This window comes from Canis lupus, chromosome 16 (assembly GCF_011100685.1).
Source record: "Canis lupus familiaris isolate Mischka breed German Shepherd chromosome 16, alternate assembly UU_Cfam_GSD_1.0, whole genome shotgun sequence".
In the NCBI taxonomy this organism is placed as follows: domain Eukaryota; kingdom Metazoa; phylum Chordata; class Mammalia; order Carnivora; family Canidae; genus Canis; species Canis lupus.
In genome coordinates, this window is record NC_049237.1 from 26,100,373 (window position 1) to 26,127,920 (window position 27,548).

General features: G+C 37.1%; 2 protein-coding genes across 6 annotated transcripts in view; one reads left to right on the top strand and one right to left on the bottom strand.

Annotated features, from left to right (window-relative positions):
• Positions 1-14,329, bottom strand: part of IDO2 (indoleamine 2,3-dioxygenase 2) — a 56,040-nt gene extending 41,711 nt beyond the window's left edge. For 2 of the 5 annotated variants that reach the window (XR_005371449.1, XR_005371448.1), the window contains exon 1: positions 14,046-14,329. Coding sequence is in view for 2 of the 5 variants with exons in the window: in XM_038559996.1 (XP_038415924.1) it covers positions 14,046-14,144 (99 nt within the window). In the remaining 3 variants the exon portion in view is untranslated. Of the gene's footprint in view, positions 1-9,854; positions 9,871-14,045 lie in introns of those variants that run through there. The other 3 variants (XM_038559996.1, XM_038559997.1, XM_038560001.1) reach the window with 3 other exon arrangements.
• The window catches only part of LOC475575 (A disintegrin and metallopeptidase domain 3-like), a 233,712-nt gene that overhangs the window by 30,004 nt on the left and 176,160 nt on the right, over positions 1-27,548 (top strand). Inside the window, exons 2-4 of the mRNA XM_038559192.1 lie at positions 10,011-10,120; positions 16,436-16,471; positions 21,882-22,070. Of these exons, the coding sequence (XP_038415120.1) occupies positions 16,465-16,471; positions 21,882-22,070 (196 nt within the window). The 5' untranslated portion in view covers positions 10,011-10,120; positions 16,436-16,464. The remainder of the gene's footprint in view (positions 1-10,010; positions 10,121-16,435; positions 16,472-21,881; positions 22,071-27,548) is intronic.

Genomic DNA, 27,548 nt, shown 5'->3' on the forward strand with positions numbered 1-27,548 from the left:
TTGGATCATCCACAAACACAAAAATACCCAATAGCTTTTTAGATCATGAGGGCTCTCAAAGTGTGGTGCCTAGTCCAGCAGCATAGAAACTTGTTAGAAATGCACATTCTCAGGCTCTACCCCAGGCCTATTGAATCAGAGACTCTGGGGTGGGGTCCAGGAGTATGTGTTTTAGCAAACCCTGCAGATAAAGCTGATGTACTCCGAAGTTTGAAAATCACTGATGTGGGGACATTGAAAATGATCAAGAAGAGAAGAAAAGATTTTAAAGATATTTCATAATTTATTAAGAATGTAGCATCTCTTTTAAGCTTTTCCTCTAGAGACAGGAGAAAGTATGGAATTGTGTTAATTATTTTTTGATTGCCAGACTTTTTTTTTTTTTTTTTATCTACAAGGTAGGAGACAGGATTAGTTAATGAACTTTTCACCAAAAAGCACCTATTTTCTGTCAGTTCATATATTATCTGGCATATCTGTTCTAAAATCTGTATGGCGGGACGCCTGGGTGGCTCAAGAGTTGAGTGTTTGCCTTCAGCTCAGGGCATGATCCAGTTCTGGGGATCGAGTCCTGCATCAGGCTCCCTGTGAGGAGTCTGCTTCTCCCTCTGTCTATGTCTCTGCCTCTCTCTGTGTCTCTGATGAGTAAATAAATAAAATCTTTTAAAAAAATCTGTATGGTATTCCAGTATTATATTAATGAATATTACTAATTGTTTCTAATTTTTCACTATTAACAAATCTGAAACGATCAAACTTATACATGTATTTTTGGATGTTTTCTTATTATTAGGACAAATTCCAAAAAGTGGAATTGCTAGATTAAAGATTCTGTACATGGAAAGGTTGAAAATCACTTCTTGATTTTCTAACAGAAAAATTACATGAATTTATAGTTGTAATTACAGTATGTGATATATAATGGGAGTGCCAGCTTATCTGATTCTAGAAACAGTGAGCATTACTAAACTTTCTTTTTGTTTTGTTATTTAAGATAGGATATGTATTATTTAATATTTAATTAACTTTCAAGTTAATTTTAAGTTAATTAAGTAAATTTTAAGTTAAATATTAAATGCTTTTAAGCTATCCTCAAGTATTAAATAGATGTAAAACTATAAAGTTTAAATAGCTATAAACCTAATTAAATATTAAATGCTTTTAAGTTATGCTTTTAAGATAGGATATGTATTATTTAATATTTAATAAACTTATTAAAATAACTTCACAAGAAATATACTCCTTTTGGAAATGACAATTAAAAATAATGCTGTCAATCCTTATGGCAAAACAATCAAAAAGCACAAAATTTAAAGGGTGGAAAGTAAAAGTACCCTAATTCTCATCCTCCCACCTAGCAATAACAACACTTGCAAGTTTCTTGTGTGGTTTTTCAGAAATTGTACATGCTATCATACTATTGTGTACTTTTATAATTCCATGATTATTAATGAGTTTGAATATCTTTTCATATGCTTTGATCATTGCATGTTGTGTACATGTGTGAAACAGCCACTCACAAGGTAGTCAAATTAACCAATATTTTCATTTTTGCCATTGGGTTTTTACATTATGTTTGGAAAGTTCTTCCCATCCCAACAATATTTCTTTTAGGCTATTTCTAGATTAACTATTAATACTTATATTTGGAATCCATCTACATTTGTGTTGTTCATGTTATGAGTTCAACATATTACCTAATTTCTATCTTAAAATAGAGTCCAAGGATGCCTGGGTGGCTCAGAGGTAGGGTGCCTGACTTCCAGCTCAGGTCATGATCCTGGGATCTGGGATCGAGTCCCACATCAGGTTCCCCGTGAGAAGCCTACTTCTCCCTCTGCCTATGTCTCTGCCCCTCTGTCTCAGTCCATGCCTCTCAAATAAATAAATAAATCTTCTTTAAAAAATGAAATAGAATCCAGAGATGTTGGATGAATTTCAACTTTACTGAGGTTACACATCTGGTAGGTGGCCAGGTCAAATCTCCTCTGACTCAGAGTTCAGTGCACTTAATACCTCATCAGAATAAACACAGGGAGAATGGTGGACATAGGGGGATGGAAAATGAGTGTAACTGGATAGGAAATTAAAGGAAACTGTGTTTTTCTTTCTTTTCCAATAACTGGAAGATCCAGATGTGGAATAGACAAAGATAATGAAATATTTGGTCTGCCTTCCTTTTTGAAAACCAATTTCCTATTTTATGTTATTCTTCTGCTATATTTATACATCTGCCAAAGTGTAATTTTCAAAAAGTTAAAAAAATTAGACATTTGTAATTAGACAAATAGAGAATTAGACAAAATTAGACAAATAGAGAATGTGTGTCCAAAATATCTTTGGTTCCTTAGTGAGGAAATCAGCAGGATGATAGAGTTGGTTCAAAAGCATTTGTTAAACTGGGTATTTGCAGAGTTTTTTTTAAAGAAAGAATGTTGAGATAAAATTGCTAAGCTTAATAATAATAATAATCCAGTTAATGTTCATAACTTTAGGGGTATGGTATATCTTCTACTCAACAGAAATCAGTTGAAGCTTTTCTTGTACAATGATCTTCAAGTTAATATGCAACCTTACAGGATGGGCCATAACTGATAGTAAGTAGCATATTAAACAAAGGGAAATTCCTTATATAATTAAATAGTCCTCAGGTGAGACTGTTAGGGCTCCAGGATGGTATTAAATGAACACATAGCCATCCTTTTGCTTTTTTATTGATAAATATTTTCAACCCACTTACAAAATAGAATAGACATCTAATAGGAACTATTTTATAGGAATAATAAATAAACTCTGTTAGATTAGCACTTTGGTTAAGTTAATTAAAACTTTGGTTAAGAAAATCATGTGGACAGTTTAAAAATACAAGTTTGAATGAAAATAAACCAGGAGAATATCAGCAAAGCTGGGTAACAATATGAATATTGCAAAAATTAGAATTTAAACTATCAGAATTTGAAGGAGATAGCTATAAATGAAATAAAATATTTAAGTGTCAATGGAAAGAGGCCATCTAACACTGCAGCAAAATCAAGCGAGGTCAAAGAAATAACTGGATGACTTTGAAGAGATAGATAAGCAGCATGAGGGGACTTGCAGGCTACACCAAAACATCTGGTTTTGTTCTAAAAAGCAGCAAGAGAGTTTTAAAGAGCAGAGGGGCGTGGCTGGATTTTCCTCTTAAAAAGTCACTCTGACTGCCTTCCACTGTTGCCTGGCTGGGAAAAAGTGGAAATGAGACAAAGTGGAAGGCAATAGCCCAAAGGAAAACGATGGTGGATTACACGAGGGTGGATAGCGAGGAGATACATTTCAGAGACAAAGCTGAATCCACTCATTCTCAAATGAATTTTTGTAAATATTGAAGATTATTGTGAAGCTGAGGTAAGAAAAATGTAGTTAAGGTTAATACAGGCAGAGTACCAAGTAAGAATTTACTAAATAGTAATTACTACTATTATATTATTATATATTATAAAGGAGTTGTAATAGGAAATAAGAAAACTCAACTTTAAGAAAAAACTGCTTTATTTATTCATGAGAGACACAGAGACATAGGCAGAGGGAGAAGCAGGCTTCATGCAGGGAGCCTTATGTTGGACTCGATCCTTAGACCTGGGATCACGACCTTAGCAGAAAACAGACACTCAACCACTGAGCCACCCAGGCGTCCCAAGAAAACTCAACCCTTAATAAAATACAGGAAAATGGTATAAATATATTTTGCTAATACATTTGAAAATCTGTATTGAGTCAGCATTTTGAACACTGTAAAAGATTGGTCTTTTTTATCTAGAAGTAGGAATCTTAATAGGCATAGAAAAAATGGAAAATGTAATTAAAGCTTACTAAAATTTTTCTAGTCTCCAGAATTATGATTTATTTTCTGTTCTGGAGCATAGAAAAACAAGACAGCATCCAATGCATCTTATGAAGATAACATAACATCAGGAGTAGTCCTTGAAAGAATAACACTACTGGTATTTATGAATACAAAAGGATAATCCTTAAATAAAATATTATCGAACTGAATTCAATAGTATGTTAAAAGACCAATCAATTTTGAGCATTACCGTGAGTATATTTTAACATTAGAAAGTTATTATTATGCATGAAATCAGGAAAATCTAGACAAAGAATATAGAAGATTTTTGGAGAGAATATTTTCATAAGCTGCTGGAGGATATACCAGAGTAACAATAAATAATGGCTAAAACGCCTTGTAAAGAGAAGGGACTTGACAATAAACATTTTCTTTTTTTTTGTTTTTATTGTTGTTGCCCCCCCTCCCATGGATGGTTAAATAGATTTGAGACCGAAGCTGAGTAGCTATGGATAGCAGCTCCCATAAAGAGCAGTTCTCCTTCTCTGGTCCCTCTCTCCACCTAGAACACAGTCATTCCCCATAATAAACACTAGACAAATAATACAAATTATAACTTTTAATTGGCACTAAAATAATTAGTCTATCTAGAATGCCCAAATCTTTTGTTTTGGTCTCCTATTGTTTTCTAAGCATCTACTTTAGTTCCTTTAAATGTAGAAAATAGTGAAAAAAATACTAAATTGAAAACAATGAATAAAATGCCAGTAAAAAGAAAATTAGAAAAGAAAGAGAATAGTAAATCCAGAGGTCATTAATTTGATGAGAGAGAGAGAGAGAGAAAGAGAGAGAGAGCAAATGGTTGTAGATAAGAAAGAAGTATGCAGAAGAGCTCTAAACAGGGACGCCAGAGTGGCTCAGTGCTGAGCGTCTGCCTTCAGCTCAGCTTGTGATCCTGGAATCCGGGATGGAGTCCCACATCAGGATCCCTGTGAGGAGCCTGCTTCTCCCCTGCCTATGTCTCTGCTTCTCTCTGTGTCTCTCACAAATAAATACAATCTTAAAAATAAAAAGAAAGTTCTAAACAACTGCCTTCAAAATTAGCTAGTGATAAGTTATTTTCAGGAACAAGATAGAGAATTTTTGTGCAAATGGTTTAGTTTGAATTAAAACATAAAGGGTGGAATAGACACACAGTTTTCCATTTCAGTTTTATTTATGAGAGGAAATTGAAACTAACCAAAATGTTTAACCCCATTTAAATTGCAGTGTTATATCATGCAAATGAGATTTGGTGAAACCATTAAAATTATGTTATTAAGGCATTAGTTTTAGGCAAAAGTTTATTTTATAGTATCAAGTTAAGCATGCAGAGCTCAGGTTTGGATATACAACAGGATAACAACTTTACAACTTTGCACGCGCGTGTGCACACACACACACACACAAGCAAATACCCAGATATACAGACTCTTAAGTAAATTACCTTCAAACAGCAAGGGTATTTTGTTTTTTTGTTGTTGTTGTTGTTGTTGTTTTTTCCAAAGGTATTATGATTCTGTGGAGCCAGGAGTAATGTTTCATACATTTTAAAATTTTTCTAATATTTATTTAATATGTTTTTATTGGGCAGCCCAGGTGGCTCAGCGGTTTAGCGCCTGCCTTTGGCCCAGGGCGCGATCCTGGAGACCCGGGATCAAATCCCACGTCGGGCTCCCAGTGCATGGAGCCTGCTTCTCCCTCTGCCTATGTCTCTGCCTCTCTCTCTCTCTCTCTCTCTGTGACTATCATAAATAATAAATAAAAATAAAAAAACACATAGTTTGATAAAAATTGGCATAATTATGGAATGAAATGGTATCAAATATTCTATTTCAAATTGGTTATGACTTAGAAATTCTGGGCTATATGATCCTAACTTATCCTGTTGTCAGTAAGACCCCAGGGCCTAGTCTGGCCTAGAATTGAGTTTTAGACTCAAACCAGAGTGTCAGAATATTAAGGGCTTTACAGATCAGTAATATCTAATCTTACTGAGTTCTTACTTTCATTCTTATAGCATACCCACGAAATGTTATCCTCATGTAGAAAAAAAACAGGGTCAGAGAGATTAAATACAACTTGTTAGTTTTAAAACTGATGAGTTTTAGCTAGAATTCAAACTCAAATCACTATGACTCTTAGAGAGTTTGCTTATGCCATTCATCAGAATTTGTTATGTCAACTATCTACTATTTCTTAACTAGAATTGTTTTATAAGAAGAAACATCATGGACCCCAGAGAATAATTTCCCAAGGATCCAAAGACTTCAGCTGGGAAAAATGATGAAAGAAACTAAAATCCAATTTTATGGAAACATCTTTCAATCGCAAATTATCATCACAACATTTGTTTTTATTTCTAGGCAGAGGAAAAAAACCACATGCAAGTACTCATGCACTTTCAAGAATATGTCTTTGTACCTTTTCCCTCATCCTACTGCAAAGGCCACAGTTTCAGAAATATGATTCTAGTGTGTCCTTTTAAATTCATGCAGGAGAAGAACCACTTCTTTCCCATGTAACCATGGTCACACAATTACTGCCCATATGATGGCTTTTCATATTCTAACTTTCCTCTGACTTTAAAGGTACAATTTTGCAGCCGAGGATGTGCCTTTTCTTCAGAATATATTGAGGTCATATTGATGAACATGAGCTAACATTATGCTGACAAAACTGGCCAATATTTAACGGTCCTTGTGTCTTGTTGACTGCTTAATATCTTGCACTCTGCTTTTCATTGTCTTCACCCTCCCATGCATGTGTGGTCAGGTCTTAGGACAATCATAGTTCTGGTTGCCCAGGCCCCTCTCTCCCTCTAATGCCTTATCTTTTCATCTCACTCCCCATGGTGGATTGGATGTATGCCTCCTCCAAAAAGAAAGAAAGAATGAAAGAACAAAAAAATGAAAGAGCGAGAGAGGAAGAAAAGAAAGAAGGAGGGAAGGAAGGAAGGAAGGAAGGAAGCAAGGATCCACTTGGAAACTGTGAAAGCAACCTTATTTGGAAAAAGGGTCTTTTTGCTGTAGTTTAGTTAATAATTGCAAGATGAGATCGTCTTGGATTAGGGTGGCTACAATGACAAGTGTCTTAGAAGACATAGACAGGAAGAAGAAGACACAGACACAAAGAAGGCCACATCAAGATGGACACAGAGAGTGGAGTTATTCTGTCATGAAAGTGATACGGCTGGAGCCACAGGCCAATAGGAAAGGCCAGTAGGGATTCTCCTATAAGAGCCGCTGGAGGGAAACTAGTCCTGCTGACACCCTGACTTGAGACTTCTGCTCTCTAGCACTCTGTGAGAAAAAAAATTTCTGTTGTTTTAAGAGACCAAAACTGTGGTAATTTTGTCACAGCAGTACTGGGAAACTAATAAATGCCCAAGCCTCATTTTGAATGAAAGGAAGATTTGTATTTTCTTATGGCCAATTTTCATTCTTTCTTAGCATCTATCAGCTGGTCTCCCCATGTTGTCTCATGTTTCTCTGCAACTGAGATATCCTGCATGAGAAAGCTCTGAGTGGCATCATTGTTTAAAATTCCAGTTTTTGGACTGTCTTGGCTATCTCTGCTTCTACTTCCTTATCTCCGTCCACAGCTTTCCCCTTTGTCTCTACTTACCTTTCTTGGTTCCTTAATTTTGGCACGTAAATCCAAACCTCATCCAACCTCCCTGCCCCCGAACACATTTTTCCTTATCGACCTACATTAACTATTATGAAATGTAATCTCTTTGTCTCTATCTCTACTATATTACCCTCACCACCTCAAATCTCCCTTCAACATGATCAGATATGCCCCAGAAACTAGGGGAAGTAGCAATAAATTTCTCAGGGAAATATCTGAATATTTCATACCTACAACTTATGTCTGGAAACTACAGCCTCCGATGCTATAAAAAAAGTACTGAGGCAATTATTTTTCTACTCCTCTTTCTAAGCACCTGGAGTCCACTGCTTCTACCAAGGGTTTTGAATTTCTACAGGAGAGTATATATGTATCTATTTTTCCTAAATAGTTATTTGGTCCCTGCAAAGAATAAAGTTCAACAAGCTATTGGGACTTCAAGATAAAAACCTCCTGCACAGTGGAGGACACAATGAACAAAACTAAAAGGCAGCCTACAGAATGGGAAGGACTCTGATGTTTATAGCAACATTATCAAAAATAACCAAACTATGGAAAGAACCCAAATGTCCATCAACTGATAAATAGATAAAGAAGATGTGGTATTATATATATATATATATATATATATATATATATATATAATGAAATATTACCCATCCATCAAAAAAATTAAATCTTGCCATTTGCAATGACATGTATGGAAACAATGTATTATGCTAAGTGAAGTAAGAAAGACAAATACCATATGATTTCACTCATATGTGGAGTTTAAGAAAGAAAACAGATGAACATGGGGAAGAGGGAAAAGAAAAAAAAAGAGAGAAGGAAACAAGCTATAAGAAACTCTTAATGATAGAGAACAATCTGAGGGTTGATGGAGGGAAGTGGGCAGGGGAATGGGCTAAATGTGTGATGGGTGTTAAAGAGGACATGTTATAATGAGCACCAGGTATCATATATAAGTGATGAATCACTGCATTCTACTCCAGAAACCAATAATGGGCTGTATGTTAATTATCTAAAATTTGAATTAAAAAATGAAAAAAAATTTCCAAAAAAAAAAAAAAAAAGAATAAAGTTCCCAAAGTCCCTATAACTATTGGCACTAGTCCCCTTTTTCTGCTTCATGAAAAACTTAAAGTTTCCCTTTTCCTTTTTAAAAAAATCTTTATTTAAATTCAGTTTAGTTAACATATAGTGCATTATTAGTTTCAGGGGTAGAATTTAGTGATTCATCAGTTGCATGTAATATCCAGTGCTCATTCCATCAAGTACCCTCCTGAGGCCCATCACCCAGTTACCCCATCCCCCACCCACCTCCCTTTCAGCAATCCTCAGTTTGTTTATCTGTGGGTTTGTTTTTTGTGGGCTTATCTTTTTTGGTTTATGGTTTTTGGTTATTGGTGTTCTTTTGCTGGAGGACCAGTTAGGGGTTTATTGCCAAACGGTGAGAACTTCTGAGCCCTGGACAAATGTCATCTTTGAAAACACTGAGCCATCAGAAGCACTGCCAACCACACTGGAATTTTTGGCAGGAACAGTTCATAGGCAGTGAGGAACATGTACTTCTATTAGGAGATGCATAATGTCTGGTTGTGAGCAGCCATTGATGATTCTTTCCTCCATTCATTGTTTCACTGGGTTTGATAAGATGGTGATACATATTTTTTGGCATGTAAAATATGTTCAATATATATTGATCAAAATTAAACTAAGAAAAAACCAAATAAATGGTAAGTAATGCTACCGAAACAATCTCAGAAGTAAATGAAATATGACAAACCAAATGCAAGAATATTAAAACTATGTTCAGGTAAGATGATCATGTCAAGGAGTTCCCTCTGTCTATCCAAACCTACCAATTAACCCTTGTTCAAGTTCTGTCTTCTCCAGGAAGCTTTTCCTGTCACTTCTGGTGTGCAACAGGATCACTCTTGTCCTCCCAACCACCCTTAAACTTTCTCTTCTTCAGAACAGCTTTAGTCCCTTCTACTATTGCCTACAGGTCATCCTGTAGACGCTTCGGCATCATAGTGCTCTTCCTTCAGCTAAATATCCGTTCAGCAATAGAATCCTTTTGATAAAGAGCACCCTCCCCCCATTCCAGATGAGAGGCATTATGCTCCTGCCTCCTTTCCATTCCTGCTGGTGCGTTTATCTTCAGGCTGTCACTGCCTCTCCAATATCTGTCACCTGACAAACTTTGCCCTTGAAATATGCCCTCCCCATAACCCCCTTCAGAACCTGCTTAACAAGAACTGGTCAGATCACATTTTCCCCCTCCTCTGACACCTACAGCACAGCCCACATTCCAAAGACAATTGGAGTCAGGGACAACACCAGACTTACAACTGACCTCAGCTCAGAATTCCTTGTCTGCTCCCATTCTTTCCCCCTGAGGCTTCCTTCAGGCTGGACTCAGCAAAGCTTTTCTCTGATCAGGAGGTTTCCTCTAATGGTAATTATCTTGCATACTCTGTGATTTCCCTGACCATCCTGTCTGCCCCATTAGAGCAGCACCCCCAGTAGACCAGAATTGCCGGAGCAATACTTCACTTCTCTCACATGCCACCAGCATCCACCACAGTGCCAGCTGGCTCTCAAGAAGTACTTGGAGCAGGAGTGAGTAATGAAGGGGGGCTGTTGGTGGCCTTTTCTGTAGTAGCTATACCTTGCATTTGGTACATTCTGAGAGATGGTGATATTCTAATCTTATAATTTCTTCTTCATTTATAAGTCATTTCTGGATGATGCCTGGGAACTAATTCTTTAGTTTGGAACTGTTTAAAAGAGAAAGAAAGAAGAAGAAAGAAGAAAGAAAGAAAAGAAAGAAAGAAAGAAAGAAAGAAAGAAAGAAAGAAAGAAAAGAAAGAAAGAAGAAAGAAAGAAAGAAAGAAAGAAAGAAAGAAAGAAAGAAAGAAGAAAGAAAGAAAGAAAGAAAGAAAGAAAGAAAGAAAGAAAGAAAGAAAGAAAGAGGAAGGAATTAAGCATCTTTCCTGCCCATGTAGATCAAAGTAAATAGTTTATGAGTTTATGCTCATAAAAGGATCCTTTGTTTTTGTATTTAAATTACTTCCAAGCTCTACTCAAGCCACAACACCTTTATTACTATAGCCAGTCTCTCAAGTGTAGACCCTCACCTCTCACCTGGACCTGCACCGTCCTTGATGCATTCTGTGCCTTTCAAGTACTGAGTCATTTAGGTTAGAGATTCCAAATTAACTGTTGGGTTGGGGCTCTGACATCAGTATTTTTTAAAGCTCCTCGAGTGATTTTGGTGTTCAGTCGAGGAACTGGTGCTCTCACCCACCCTGCACTTTGTGGAGGCCGAGAAAATTAAGGCCATTCCACTTTAAGATCTGCCTTAGCACTGGTACAGCCATCCCAGGCCCCGTGAATAAGGGCTGAAATTTACATTACTTCAGTTACAGGAAAAAAACAGTTTACAGTTTAACGTTCTAGAAAGCCCCATATTAGAATAAGAACAGAGCTCAATGCCCTTGAAAGCCCCATATCAGAATGTAAACAGAACTTGAGAAATTCCTCCACCCCATCTGGAGGTCCCCTAGACCAGCCCTTAAAACTAAGCTGAAACCCACCACGGGTCCAAGTCCCCGCTCTGCTGCTGTGTCGCGTATACTTGGACCCAAGCTCAAGCTTGTAAATAAACCCTCGTGTGTTTGCATCAGTGTGGGCTCCTTGGTGGTTTCTCAGATTCACAATCTTGGGCACAACACACTTAACATTCTACTAGAAAAAAATTCAAATGCCAGTTTCATTATGTCATTTGCCAGATTTGTGAAATCCAAATTCTTGAGCCTAAAATTGGAGATCTCTGTTCCATACTTATCTAATCTACAGCTATAATCTGCCCTGAGCCCCTCCTTTCCTGCCAAGCTGATTTCCTTGTATTCTTTAAGTCTGAAGAAAAATTACTCCCCGCCCCCGCACATCCACCCAAACACACATACACATGCACAGGACACATGATCTGGGAAAGAATTTTTGTGGCATGTTTATGGACAGGAGTCTGCAGGTATACATTTTTCACACTGAAACGCTATCCCCTGGAAATGTTTGAGAGTGGATAGAAACCGTGGGGTACAGTATTTAAAAACAAATAAGCCCCCTCCCCTAAAGTCCTAATATTTGCTTGTTCATTAGCTTGACTGTTTTATTCAGACAAACTTCAAAGTAAATATTCATAGTAAGCATCTAAGCTCGCTGAAAGAGTAACTTTGGGCCAGTTGACATGATGGAACAGCTCTCTGATCATTTGCCTTTAAACTAAAAGGAAAGCAAAACCTATTTGTACCCTTAGCAAAGTCAGTGACAGATATTTCCTAATTCGTGATCAGTTTCAACACCACTGCTGCCTGGTACCTCTGGTGACCAAATCCCTCCTAAGGCATGGAGCAACCTGGGGGCAGATTCTGATGAAAACTTCTTCTTTCATTTTGTGCTAGAAATAGGGAAGTTTAAAATTTTCACAGAAATCAAAGGAAACTAAAAGTGAAACACAGAATTACATTTCCAGAAATCTGACGTATGACTACTATAATAAAGTAGGCCCGGTTTGCCAGGGAATTTTTTACATGAACTTAGGAATGGAAATTTCTTGTCAGGGGGTATCCATTAGCCAAATCACAAGACAGACATGATCTGGCTCAGGACATTATGAGCACTTGATACCTGTTATTGTTTCTCATCTAGTTTTCTTATTTATCAACGAGGAAACAGAGGAAAAGTCGATGATCATGGTGCTATAAAGTTACATACTTTATAATATTATTTTTCCTCTGCTTAGTGTACATATTTAATCTCAATAAGTGTTAGCCTATTGGTCTTTTCTTGCCTGTGAACCAGGGATGATAGGAATATTCCCAAATCAAGTTTTCCACACAGAATGGAGTTTTTAATGAACATTGGACTGAGGGTCAGGAGAACTGTTTCTAGTCTTGCACTAAATTTATTAAAGGGCTTCATTCCACAACAATCCAGTGGGAGTGGCACTAGATCTGCATCCACTCTGTGTGAAAACTGAGGGTCAGTGCTTGTGATTCACACAGGGTTACAAGAGTTAGTAAGTGCAAGTCAGGATGACTGACATGACACATTCTGATTTACCCAGGACTTTCCTGCTTTAACCCTGAAAGACCCATAACTTGGGAACTCTGTAAGTCCTTGCAAATGCAAATTCTTGGTCACCCTACCAGCAGTAAGAGAATACATTCTGTACTCAGGGCTACAACCCTACTCTCCGTAACACCCTGAAATCATTACTTCTAACGTTCAAGTTACTTGCAGATCTGTGGCTTGTTCCCTCAACTAACAGCTTAACAGACAGCTTTTGGGACCAATGAATAGATGATGTCTTCATCTGTATTCCCCAAACAACAATTGAAAGTAAATAAGCATTACAGTGGGTATTCAATAAAAGCTCATTGAATTCCAGACCATTCTTTAATCATATTTAAATGACAAATTAGGCTTATTGTGGGGGGAGCAATTGGATCTATTAAGCTATTGCAGTAACTACAATATTGGACCTCTAGATTCTCAACCAAATAGTTTTGGCCATTATCTATGTGATGTAGTAGAAAAAAAGATGTTGAGAGTCCTGAGTACTAGTTCTACTTTTGACACTCATATGGCTTTGGCAAGTTACTTCTCTGGGCTTCAGCTAGCCTAAATTCAAAAGCAGGAAGTTGGGATCAGATGCTTTCTTTCTTTCTTTCTTTCTTTCTTTCTTTCTTTCTTTCTTTCTTTCTTTCTTTCTTTCTTTCTTTCTCTTTTTTAAAGTTTTATATTTATTTACTCATGAGAGACACAGACAAATATATAGAGAGAGGCAGAGACACAAGCAGCGGGAAAAGTAAGCTCCATGCAGGGAGCCCAACATGGGACTCGATCCTGGGACTTGAGGATCACACCTTGGACTGAAGGGAGCGCTAAACCACTGAGCCACCTGGGCTGCCCTGGATCAGATGGTTTCTAAAGCCTCTTACAGTCTTAACATCTTGGCTTTGGACCACATTCAGAGAGTAAACAGTGTTGGTAAAAGTTAAGTGATGAAACAATTGTATTACAGGTTGTACCTTTAGGAGAGTTAAGAAATAGGTATCGTTAGTTCTCAAGGGTTACTTCCTCTTCTCAGCAATGTCTGTGAATATTTGATTCTTCCCACCAAGGCCCAAAGTACTGATGGCCTCCTATGAGCTTTTTGCTCTACTACTAGTAAGCCCCGATAAACTGATTTACTCCCTTAATTGATCTCTAAGTTCTGTCTTTTCCTTGGTAACTACAGATTTGCTCATATGTTTACTGGACTAATTGACAATCTATTAAAAACATTCTGTGTTAAAACATTCTGTTTGAGTGCTATGGCTGTCATTTTCCTTTTGTTCATAATTACACTTTGAGTTATTTGTAGCATCTTTCCCAGGTATTTATATTACCTGTCCCCTGACAACCACATAAATTAAGCAAAGGAACCAACAATAGGTTGAGAAACCTATTGTGTCCTGATCCAAGGCTCTATACTTACCAGAGGATTTGGAAGAAGAAAGCCATAATCTTCAGAAATGTGAAATCTTCTTAGAGATAGTAATGGTGTTGTCTTCAAATTCTGACTTGGAGGCTCCATAATTTTGTTTGAAGTATCTACACTAAAGTCTGAGTTCCTGAGTGTCCACTACTTCAATATTTTATCAAAGACCCAGGGTAAGGGAGCTTCAGAATAGTATTTTCCCACTGGAGTTAATTCTGTAGTTTCTCAGCAACAGAGGAGAACCTTGATCTGAGGTTGAATTCCAGACTGCCACAAACTTTATCTGACACAAGGCTGAGTAAACACTTACAGACTGCTAATTACAAAACAGGGAAACACGGGCAGCCCGGGTAGCTCAGCGGTTTAGCGCTGCCTTCCACCCAGGGTGTGATCCTGGAGACCCAAGATCGAGTCTCCCATCGGGCTCCCTGCGTGGAGCCTACTTCTCCCTCTGCCTATGTCTCTGCCTCTCTCTCTGTGTTTCTCATGAATGAATAAATAAAAAATCTTAAAAAAAAAACACAGGGAAACAAAATCACAATAGAAAAAACAACGAACAAAAACCTCCCTTTTTTTTCACACACATGTACTTTGAGAAGATTGTCTTTAAATCCAGAGACAAAAATAAACAAACAAACAAACAAACAAACAAACAAACAAATAAATCCAGAGACAAATTTGTTCTCTTTTGGAAAAGGGGAAATGAACTAGAACTATGGTCATGGCTTATCCCAAATACCCTGACAATAACCTGGTCCACAATGACTTTCGACACATTAGGTCTTTATCCCTACTATTAACACTGGAAGTTAGTTATATTTAGACAGATATTTAAGTGGTTGGTGGTGACTGGAGAAGAGAGGAAGACTCTAAATGCATGTCAGAATCTCAAGGGTTCTGAACAATGACATACTCTAACACACTGAACAACATACTGTACAATACAATTGCTTTGATTTCTTTAAGAAATAATATTTAATATTTTTTTTGAAATCTTTAATCACAATAAGGAGGAGATATATATTCTTAAGTTTAACAAATGAGGTAGTCGATATTAACAAACTTAAGAGCCGGAGCACATTATTTGATTTAACCCTCTACCTATATCCACCATCTTTTGAGAACCTACCACTAAGATAGGTGATTTTACCTATGAAGTAGCTACTAATTTTACCAGTTTTACAGACTAGTAAACTGAGGCACACACACGTAAATAACCCTGTCTATGGTCACTACACTAATTATTGGCAGGTGAGGACTGGAGCTGAAATAACTTGACTTCCAAGCCATTGCTGTGTTTACGAGATCAAGCTGCCAGACTATCTGTCAAAAATGCTCTCACAGTTTGAATTCACTTAACTAAGAGCCCACTTATGAGTTCCAAGTCATAGATCTGCACTATGGAAATTCTGAAGACTCTGCCTTTTGCCAAATGGACCCTGAACATAGGAAAGAAAGTTGTAAACAAATTATTTGATATATATTTTTAAAGGTTTTATTTATTTGAGAGAGAGTGAGAGCATGTGCATGAGTTGGGGGAGGAGCAGAGGGAAAGGGAGAGGAATAAGCCTACTCCCTACCAAGTGGGGAGCCCTACCTGGGGCTTGACCCCAAGACCTGGAGATTATGAACTGAGCTGAAGTTAGACACTTAACCATCCACTCCCGTAAAACAAATTTATTTGGAAGCTAATTTATCTAAACACATAGTTTCCTTCCTCTCTTTCTCTAGGATAAATAGAAAGCTAAAGCTTGCCTAGGTGGTTCAGGGTTGAGAATGAGACTCTTGGTTTCAGTTCAAGTCATGAACTCAGGATGGTGGGATCTAGTCCCAAGTTGGCTCCAGTTTGGAGTCTGCTTGAGATTCTTTCCCCCTCCCTCTCATCCCCTCTCTGCTCTCCTTTGTACTCTTTCTTTCTCTATCAAATAAATAAATAAATCTTTTTTTTTAAAGATTTTATTTATTTATTCTTGAGAGGCAGAGAGAGAGGCAGAAACACAGGCAGAGGGAGAAGCAGGCTCCATGCAGGGAGCCTGATGTGGGACTCGATCCCGGGTCTCGAGGATCACACCCTGGGCCAAAGGCAGGCGCTAAATTGCTGGGCCACCTGGGAGTCACTAAATAAATAAATCATAAAAAAAAATGCTAACAGCAGGAAATTCTCTAATCATTTATTGAACAGTTCCCATGGAAGGTTCAACTTTAAAAGTTGTATGTCAAAAGTAGCCTAATTTATGGTTCACCAAACACCTGAGAGCCATTTTCAATTATCTACTTTCCCTTAACCGAATACCCAGCCAGTCTTGAAATCTTATTCTAAGTGTTATAAATGCAACTTCTCAAACTTTATATGTTAATAATCATCTTGTTCTCTCTGTCAATTTCAGATGAAAAGAAGGCCCAGTTATTTTTGTTGATGCTCGGTATGTTATTTTGCATCCATTCCCTCTACCCCCTCTCCAGAATTAATTGTAACCTCATAAAAGCATAGAATCATAAAATATCAGAATTGAAAGGAATATTATAGAATAGATTATCTAGTTCAGCACTTTCACTAAGTATATGAAAAGCCTGAAATTATGGGAATGAAATGACTTACAAATGTCATCCTGGGAGTGCACATAAGAATTGAACAAAGAGTTCTGACTTGCCCCTCACAGTCCAGAATTTCTATTTACCCAGCCAGGCCTACCTGAGTGCGAATTTCTATCACTTATCTGCTGTGAGACTTTTTAACAGGTAGCTTAAAGTTCTGAGCTTCTGTTTCCACATCTGCAGGTAATAGCAATATTTATCCCAGAGACATTTCAGGATAAATCTAGGAGAAACCACTAAGTGAAGCACTTATCAGAAAACAGTAGATGCTATTTTTTATCATGATCCTTTTGCCTCCTTCTGGACATCCTTTTTTAATGTGTTTCTCTGGTTTTCTTTCCTATCATTCTGATTATATCTTTTTCTATTTCAATCATTGACTCCTTTTTAAAAAATTTTGGCCCCGAACATACACATATTTGTAGTGTTATTACAACTATTCTCTACTTCAATATGCTTATGTATTTTTATCTCATCTTAGCCATCAATTCTATATACCAGGTTCCCAAATCTGCATATTCAGTCTTGAACTTGCTGGCTCCCAAGGTTTAAATCTTATGGTACTTGTGGGTTAGTGAACATCTCAGGTCTTACCATAAAATCTTTCAAGAGCTCCTCACTGTGGGGGCACTTGTGGGTTCCAGCTGGTTAAACATTCAACTTGGTTTCAGCTCAGGTTTTGATCTGAGGGCCAGGGTCATGAGATGGAGAACTGCATAAGGCTCTGCACTTAAGATTCTCTCTCCTTCTCTCTGCCCCTCCCCATTGTGTTCTTTCTCAAATACATAAACAGATAAATAAATCTTATAAAAAAGAGCTCCTCACTATAAATTAAATAAAGTTCAAGTTTTCTTGATCAGGCATTTGATAATGTCCATTGCCTCACTCTTCATCGCTTTTCTAGCTGTGCAAAATTCTGCAATCACCTTGAACTTCTATCATGTCACATTCATGTGCTTCCTGGTTTGACAGTTACTAACATATTTATTTCATTTTTTCTGTTAGATTTTAAGCTTCTTGAAGAATTCATACCCAATTTTGCATCTTCCTTCAGCAGCATGTGTCCAGTGTCTGGTACTCAAGGAGTATTTGTTAAATGAGTGGTCTCTCAGAGTCTCACGGTGGATTCCATACTTTTAGAACCAGGGTCTTGATGCTAGGTAGAAATTCATACTGGCCCCAACCCAGAGACTTACTCTGCCCAAAGGAACATAGTGGCTACACACTCCATGAAGCCCTGCCTGACATCTTATTTACTAAGAGGAAGTAGCTGAAATATAATTGTGCACAGGAACTTCCTCTCCTAACTGAAAGGTTTGGATTTTTGGAGTTCTGGGTTCTATAATTAGCTTTACCACAAATTAAAATAGTATTAGTGTGCAACAAGGGTTCTGTTTGTCTTTGTGTATTACAACTTTTTGGAAATGAAGCAAGGGGTATCCAGAAAAGGAAAACATTCCTGATTGAAATTTTTAAGAGATCATTTATATTTTATTTTATGTTTTTAAAGATTTTGCCTATTTATTTATTTGAATGAGAGAGAGAGATAGAGCAAAAGCAGGGGAAGGATCAGAGGGCAAGGGAGAGACTCCTTGCTGAATATGAGCCTGATGCAGGGCTCAATCCATCTCACAACCCTGAGATCATGACCAGAGTTGGAGGTTTAACCAACTAAGCCACCTAGGTGCCCCAAGATATCATTTACATGTTTAATGGTGGCAATTTCAGATATAGTCTCAGTTTCAAACTGTTAAGGTTTAGAATCTGAATTGTCACAATCAACGCAAAAAGTGCTGGTACACGGGGACTATTCCTGTACAACTCATTAATCCCTTCTTTGTTTGTAAATTCAGTGGGACTTTTCATTCCTTTCTGATGAACCATGCAGGAATCTGGAATTTTGCCAAAGCCTCCGCTGCACCTTCTTTCTTCTTCTCCTTCATCTCCTCCCCCTCCTCCTCCTCAGGTACCTCCTCCTTCTCAGTACCTCCTTCCCCTCCTCCTCCTCAGGTACCTCCTCCTTCTCAGTACCTCCTTCCCCTCCTCCTCCTCAGGTACCTCCTCCTTCTCAGTACCTCCTCCTTCTTCTTCTCCACTCTCTCCCTCTCTTTCTTCCTTCCTTTTTTTTTTAACTTTTTTTTTTAACTTTTTTTTTTTTAACTCTCTTCTCTTCTTGGCATTTGCTATGACATCCATTCCTTCTGGTTTGATTGTACTTAAAAATAATAAGAAAAAATGGTAGTTAATACTCACTGATTTTTCTTCTGTGCCAAGTTTTCTTCCATGGATTATCTCATTTAACCCTCACTCAGCCCTGTGAGTTAGGTGCTATTGTTCCCATAATTATTACTGAAGCTTGTAAAGCTTGTAAAGCTTAAGTAAAAGCCTAAGGTCATACTTTTTGTAAGTGGTGGAGTCAGGACTGGATCACAGACAAAATCTGACCTTAAAGTCACCACTCCTAGGAGAGGTGGAGGGGAAAAAATTAAAAATAAATACAAACGAAAACAAGAATAAAATAAAATAAAATGAAAGTCACCACTCCTAACCATGAGGGACAGGGCTTCCCTGCTTTGGTTATTCTCTCCTGTTAATTCTGGTTACGGTTTACTATCGGTGGTCTCCATAGTTCAGATCCCAACTTTCCTCTCCTGACTTTGTTCCCTCTCCCTGGGTGACTTCATCCATTCAAAGACTTTGCCTATCATCTCTAGACTGATGATTCTCAACATTTTGTTTCTATTTGAATCTCTTCTGCCGTCTAATAGATGACTTCACTTGACTTCTATAGAAGCTTTATATGAAAATCTTAATACATTGAACACTAAGGCAGGGGCAAAGGCTTTAAAACCTCCAACAAGGTCTTGAGCAGAGAGTCCACTAATTAATGAAAGGTCATATCTGTACTTATCGATTTATTCTCTCATAACAAGAACAAAATTGATCTGCCTCATCTATTTCATGTCTTGGTGAATGGAATCCCCCAGAACCAGGAATAAATGTGAAGGACTAGTAGAGAATAAAAAGTTAAGGATTCTTGTTCAAAATTATTCAGAATTACAAGATACTGACAGTAAAACATTAAGTCAAGCATTAAGCCTTTCTGTATGTGAGACCCTATGCGACTGCACAGGTTGAATGTCAATGAACTGGGCCCTGGTACTTCTGGAGCTAGAGGTGACCTGGAAGTCATCTCTCCACTATATACAACAGAACAGCAGTCTTGCTGATCCTGCTGTCTTAATTTTTCTTATGTTTCCCTTTATTACAAAATCTGCTGACATTGTCTTTGATTCCTTGATATTTACCATTGGAGTATTAAACCATAATCCCTAACTGATGTCTCTGTTTCAAATCTAATCCCATAATGCTTTCCCATTTTGAGACTTGAATTGCTTTTACAACCTCCAACCTCATCTCCCTGCCTTTATAATGACCCCCCTGTTTTATCCTACCCATATAATATTTCTTTTCAACTACTACATTTAAATATTTATTTGTGATGGGCAACTTTTCATTTAAATATTATTCAAATATGCAGATATAATAAAATCATTTCTATGCTTAAAATATTTCACTTTGGGATCCCTGGGTGGTTCAGCAGTTTAGTGCCTGCCTTCGGCCCAGGGCCTGATCCTGGAGTCCCGGGATCGAGTTCTATGTCAGGCTCCCTGCATGGAGCCTGCTTCTCCCTCTGCCTGTGTCCTTGCCTCTCTCTCTCTCTCTCTCATGAATAAATAAATAAAATCTTTAAAAATAAAATAAAATATTTCACTTGGTTTTCAAGATAAATTGAAACTACTTCATTGCATGGCCCTTAAAGCTGGCTATAGCTTAGCTTCACTAGCTTATCACCCTTATTTTTTTATGCTTCAGCCATACTGAACTATGTGTACTTCCTCAGACAGATCATGCTTATGCTGCTGTCCTTTGTAAACTCTTCTCACTTTCTGAAATTTCTAACCTTTCTTTCACTTGCATATATATTCTTCACCCTTTAAAACTCATGTCATATATTACCTTATCTAAGGAAGTCTATTCTTATGACAACTCTTCTCAGTACCACCTCCCTGCTTTGTCCATCCTCTTTCTGTTGCCTACTAGTCTGGGTTAGGAACTATACGTCTCTGCTCTTACACTCTTTGTTTGTATCTATATACCTTTCATCCCATTGTGTTGAATTAATTCATTTGTCTCTTTCCCCACTAATGAGCATCATGAAGAAAGTTTAATGTCCTTAATCTTTCTATCTCTACTATCTAGCTTAGGGACTAGCATACCATGTTTGCCCATTAAAAGGTTATTGAACAGATAAGTAATTAGGGTATAAATTCTGATGCTTATAGGTGAGCTTTAAACATTAATGAAATAATGCTTGAGTTAATACAGCATTTATATTTTTCTTCTCTTAGCAGCCAATATTTTAAACTCTTGCTAAGTGCTATGATGTAAGAATAAAAAAGCCATGGATCCTAGCTATAGAGAAATGGTAAAATAGCAGTTGAAATAATACACACACAGAGAGAAAGAGAGTGCCATCATCACTATATAAGAGCAAAAGTAGCTTGTTCGAAAAAAAAAAAAGAATTTTAAAAATCTAGGGGAATAAAGTTGAGAGAAACTTCCCTACAAGTTAATCCTTCAGTTTGGGTTTGGGCAATGGACTAAAACAGTGGTTCTCAAATAGAAATGGATATGTGGGAAGTGGTTGTATTAGCATGATTACTGGAGTTCTTTCCAGAGTTCACAAGGCTTTAATCATCCTTGGAAAATTGGAGGGTCTGGTATGTGTTATTTGTCAGAAGACATTCTCTTCCAAAGGCAGGTTATTCTGGTATTGACCTTTCCTCATTCATCCTACCTCCAATATAATTTTTGAAAATCAGCACAAAATAAGAAAAAGAGTTCCTATTCTGATTTTCTAGCCAGATTGTAGATAGGAAATTCCATTGACTTTGTAAACTTGTAAAATACACAAATATATACATATTTATTACAAAAATTATTGTCTTTGTAATCCAAAAGAAATATCAGTACCATTCTAATACTGACACATGTTGACTTATATTGTTTAAAATTTCCATTAGAACCTAGCCTGTCATTTAATTTTTTTTTCATGGATGAATTTTCAGGTTACATATAATTAAATCACAGAGTTGGGAGGCACTTTAAGAATGATCTATTGTTCTCTGATTATTTATTTATTTATTTATTTATTTATTTATTTATTTATTTGAGAGGCACAGAGAGAGAGAGAGGCAGAGACGCAGGCAGAGAGAGAAGCAGGTTTCATGCAGGAAGCCCGACGTGGGACTCGATCCTGGGTCTCCAGGATCCCACCCCAGGGTGAAGGCGGCACTAAACCACTGGGCCACCGGGGCTGCCCTATCTCTGATCTTTTAGATGTGAACAAACAGACCAGAGAAGGTAAGTGATTATTTGAGCTCACATAGTAGTTTTCTTTTTAATAGATTTTAATTTTTAGAGCAGTTTTAAACTCATAGCAAAATGGAAAAGAAATTTACAGGGAATTCCCACTATTTAATCTTCGCCCCCACAAGCACAGCTTTCCACACCACAATGGTATGCTTATTAAAATCAATGAACCCTACTCTTCCGCCATCTTGCCCCTCCACGAAGGCAAAAGAAACAAAAGCAAAAATGAACTATTGGGACTTCATCAAGATAAGAAGCTTTTGCACAGCAAAGGATACAGTCAACAAAACTAAAAGACAACCTACAGAATGGGAGAAGATATTTGCAAATGACATATCAGATAAAGGGCTAGTTTCCAAGATCTATAAAGAACTTATTAAACTCAACACCAAAGAAACAAACAATCCAATCATGAAATGGGCAAAAGACATGAACAGAAATCTCACAGAGGAAGACATAGACATGGCCAACACGCACATGAGAAAATGCTCTGCGTCACTTGCCATCAGGGAAATACAAATCAAAACCACAATGAGATCCCACCTCACACCAGTGAGAATGGGGAAAATTAACAAGGCAGGAAACCACAAATGTTGGAGAGGATGCGGAGAAAAGGGAACCCTCTTACACTGTTGGTGGGAATGTGAACTGGTGCAGCCACTCTGGAAAACTGTGTGGAGGTTCCTCAAAGAGTTAAAAATAGACCTGCCCTACGACCCAGCAATTGCACTGTTGGGGATTTACCCCAAAGATACAGATGCAATGAAACGCAGGGACACCTGCACCCCGATGTTTATAGCAGCAATGTCCACAATAGATAGCCAAACTGTGGAAGGAGCCTCGGTGTCCATCGAAAGATGAATGGATAAAGAAGATGTGGTTTATGTATACAATATTACTCAGCTATCACATTACAAGAAGATGTGGTTTATGTATACAATATTACTCAGCTATTAGAAATGACAAATACCCACCATTTGCTTCAACGTGGATGGAACTGGAGGGTATTATGCTGAGTGAAATGAGTCAGTCGGGGAAGGACAAACATTATATGTTCTCATTCATTTGGGGAATATAAATAATAGTGAAAGGGAATATAAGGGAAGGGAGAAGAAATGTGTGGGAAATATCCGAAAGGGTGACAGAACGTAAAGACTGCTAACTCTGGGAAACGAACTAGGGGTGGTGGAAGGGGAGGAGGGCGGGGGGTGGGAGTGAATGGGTGACGGGCACTGGGGGTTATTCTGTATGTTGGTAAATTGAACACCAATAAAAAATAAATTAAAAAAAATAAAAAAATAATAAAAAAATAAAAAAATAAATATTTTGAATTATACCTACAAAAAAATAAAAAATAAAAATAAATAAAAAAAAATAAAATCAATGAACCTGCATTGATACATGACTGTCATCCAAAGTCCATAATTTACATTAAGGTTCACTCCTGCTGTTGTTCATTCTACATGTTTTAGCAAATGTATAATGACATTTATCCACTATTGTAGTATCACACAGAAAAATTTCACTGCCCTAAAAACCCTGTGTTTTGCTTACTCCTCTCTCTCTCTTCCCTAACCTCTGAAAACCACTGATTCTTTTACGGTCTCCAAACTTTTGCCTTTTCCAGAATGTCATTATGCTTGGAATCACACAGTATGTAGCCTTTTCAGATTGACTTATTTTACTTAGTAATAAATACATGATAGGTTCCTCCTTTTTTGCCTGATCACTCATTCCTTTAAAGTGCTGAATAAGGGGCACTTGGATGGCTCAGTTGGTCAAGTGTCCAACTCATAATTTTGGCTCAGGTCATGATCTCAGAGTGGTGGGACCATATACATCTTTCGTGAGTCTTCTTTCAAGCTATTAGCTTTATTTTCTGCTATGAGGGTGTAAGGTTTCCCAGTTTTATCAATCATCTGACTTAAATGCTCATCATAAAACCAAACCTCAAAATCAACACAGGGTAATTTTCTGTCAAAGTGCATTTACACTATCTTGTATAATAGGTGATTTTTAGAGTTTTAAATCTTATAAGGTGAACCTGGAAGTGTATTCCTATTTTCTGCAATACTTCTGGTAAATTGTCAAGTCTATACCTATTGTGTTGTCAGCAGGTAAGCACATTCTATGAACAAGAGAAAACATTTTCCATCATTTGTATAATAAATAATCACATTTCAAACTGTAGATATATGAACTCCTTTAGAAAATTTGCTCACACTTTCTGAATAAAGCATATTCACTAAGATATTTTTGGTTTTCAGTCTGATTGATTTTAACCTGTAAATAGTTTAAAAAGATGTGACAATTATGATACTGGTAACCCAACTGCAGCTCCACACCTCAGGTTTCACTTTCTTCAGAAAAAGAAAAGTTAGCATTTTATAATCTGCCAATACTACTTTATTTAATGCATTTTTGACTGCAACAGTGTTAAAGTTTTCCTCCCAATAGGTAATGTCTAAAGCATTCAGCCCATGGACCAAACGTTATTCAAGTCCATGTGCAGTTTGAGTTGCAATTTCTAGGGTGAATGTAATTAGGAGTATCACATGAAGCATAGAGCTTTTTATAATGTCATTTTCACTTATGTTCCTAGTCTAACATAGGCCATTTTAATGTTTACATTATATGTAAGAGGTGAGTTCCTAGGGTAGTATGTATTGAAAATGAACACACAATATTCTTGTGACAATCTTATACACGATGTTTTAAATTTTTTTTGAAAAGGTTTCCTTTCTGTTTTTTCACATATCTGTTCTTTTTTATTACAGTCCATTTATTTTTAATTTAAATTCAATGAATTAACAGATACCATATTATTAGTTTCACAGAGTTTAGTGGTTCATCACTTGCATATAACACCCAGAGCTCATTGCATCATGTGTCCTCCCTAATGCTCATCACCCAGTTACCCCATTCCCCCACCCACCTCCCCTCCAGCTGTCCTCAGTTTGTTTCCCTATATTTAAGGGTGTCTTATGGTTTGTCTTTCTCTCTGATTTCATCTTATTTTATTTTTTCCTCCTTTCTGCTATGGTCCTCTGTTTTGTTTCTTAAATTCCACATATGAATGAAGACATATGATAACTATCTTTCTTTGATTGACTTATTTCACTTGGCATAATACCCTCTAGTTCTATTTGCCTTGTTACAAATACAATATTTCATTTTTTGATGGCTGAGTAATATTCCATTGTATATATCATCTTCTTTATCCATTCATCTGTTGAAGGACAACTTGGCTCTTTCCATAGTTTGGCTATTGTGGACATTGCTGCTATAGACATTGGGGTGCAGGTGCCACTTCGGATCATTATGTTTGTGTCTTTGGGTGAATATCTAACAGTGCAATTGCTGGGTTGTAGGGTAGCTCTGTTTTTTACTTTTTGAGGAACCTCCATACTGTTTTCCACAGTGACTGCACCAGCTTGCATTCCCATTAGCAGTGTAAGAGGGTTCCCCTTTCTCAACATCCTCGTTTCCTGACGTTTTAATATCTTTCATTTACTGACTTCTTAATTTTAACCATTCTGACTGATGTGAGGTGGTAATTGTGGTTTTGATTTATATTTCCTTGATGCTGAGTGATATGGAACATTTTCTCATGTGTCTGTTGGCCATTTATATGTCTTCTTTGGAGAAATGTCTGTTCATGTCTTCTGCCCATTTCTTGATTAGATTATTTGTTGTTTGTTTTTTTGGAAGTTGAGTTTGATAAGTTCATTATAGATGTTGGATACTAGCCATTATCTGATAAGACATTTGGAAATATCATCTCTCATTCAGTAGTTTGTCTTTTGGTTTTGTGTACTGTTTCCTTTGCTGTGCAAAAGATTTTTATCTTCATGAAGTCCCAATAGTTCAGTTTTGCTTTTGTTTTGCTTGCCTTTGAAGATCTGTTCCTTGCTTTTCCATGCCTGTGTTCTCCTCTAGGATTTTGATAGATTCTTGGCTCATGTTTATCTTTCATCCATTTTGAGTCTATTTTTGTATATGGTATAAGGAAATGGTCCAGTTTCATTCTTCTGCATGTGGCTGTCCAATTTTCCCAACAACATTTGTTGAAGTAACTGTCTTTTTTCCATTGGATATTCTTCCCTGTTTTGTTGAAGATTAGTTTACCACAGAGTTGACAGTCCATTTCTGGGTTCTCTACTGTGTTCCATTGATCTATATGTTTGTTTTTGTGCCAGTACCATACTGTCTTGATGATTACAACTTTGTAATATAGCTTGAAGTCTGGAATTGTGATGCCATTAGCTTCCCTCCCCCCAACAATCTTTTGGTGATTTGGGGTCTTTTCTGGTTCCGTACAAAATTTTAGGATTATTTTTTCCAGCTCTGTGAAAAATGTTGATGGTATTTTGATAGAGATTGCATTCAGTGTGTAGATTGCTCTGGGTAGCATAAACATTTTAACATATATGTTCTTCCAAATCATAAGCATGGAATGTTTTTCCATTTCTTTGTGTCTTCCTCAATTTCTTTTATAAGTGTTCTACAGTTTTTGGAGTACAGATCCTTTTACTCTCTTAGATATCTTACGGTTTTTGGTGCAATTGTAAATGGGGTCAATTCCTTAATTTCTCTTTTTCCTCTCTCATTGTTAGAGTATAAAATGCAACTGGTCTCTGTGCATTGATTCTTATATCTTGCCACTTTGCTGAATTCCTATATGAGTTCTAGCAATTTTTGGGTCAAGTCTTTTGGGTTTTCCACATACAGTATCTTGTCATCTGTGAAGAGTGAGAGTTTGACTTCTTTGTTGATTTGGATACCTTTTTATTTATTTATTTATTTATTTATTTATTTATTTATTTATTTATTCATTTATTTTTGTTGTCTGATTGCTGAGGCTATGACTTCCAGTGCAATGTTGAACAACAGTGGTAAGAGTGGACATACCTGTCATGTTCCTGACCTTAGGGGAAAAGCTCTCAGTTTTTCCTGGTTGAAATTGATATCCACTACAGGTTTTTCACATATGGGTTTATGGTACTAAGGTATACTAGATACACATACTTGCTATCTTCAAAATAGTTATATAGATCCAAAGTAGAAGGCTGATCCAATTGGCAATTCTTTTTCACCTAATGCTTGACTATTCGTACCCATTCCAACTTTCTTGTCTAATTTTGACTGCAGCTTCGAAGTGTGTATGAATGGACTCAGCTTTGTAGACACAAGCAAATGATCCTTTACCAAGTAGATTTCCAACTTTCAAATATCCCATCTTCTCTCCCATACAGGACACATATTTCCAGACATTGGCTTTACTCCTACAAAGCTCAGTTCCAATTAGGCTAAGTTTCTATGGCTACAGTTCCAATGGCAAAAACAGCCACAAAAATGTCTCCAGGACATCTCCCAAATCATGAGTGTGCCTCTGAGCTTCCATTGTAGAGGACTGGTTGACCCAATAGAAGTAATGGGAACAAAAGTCCCATCCTACCTCCACTACTC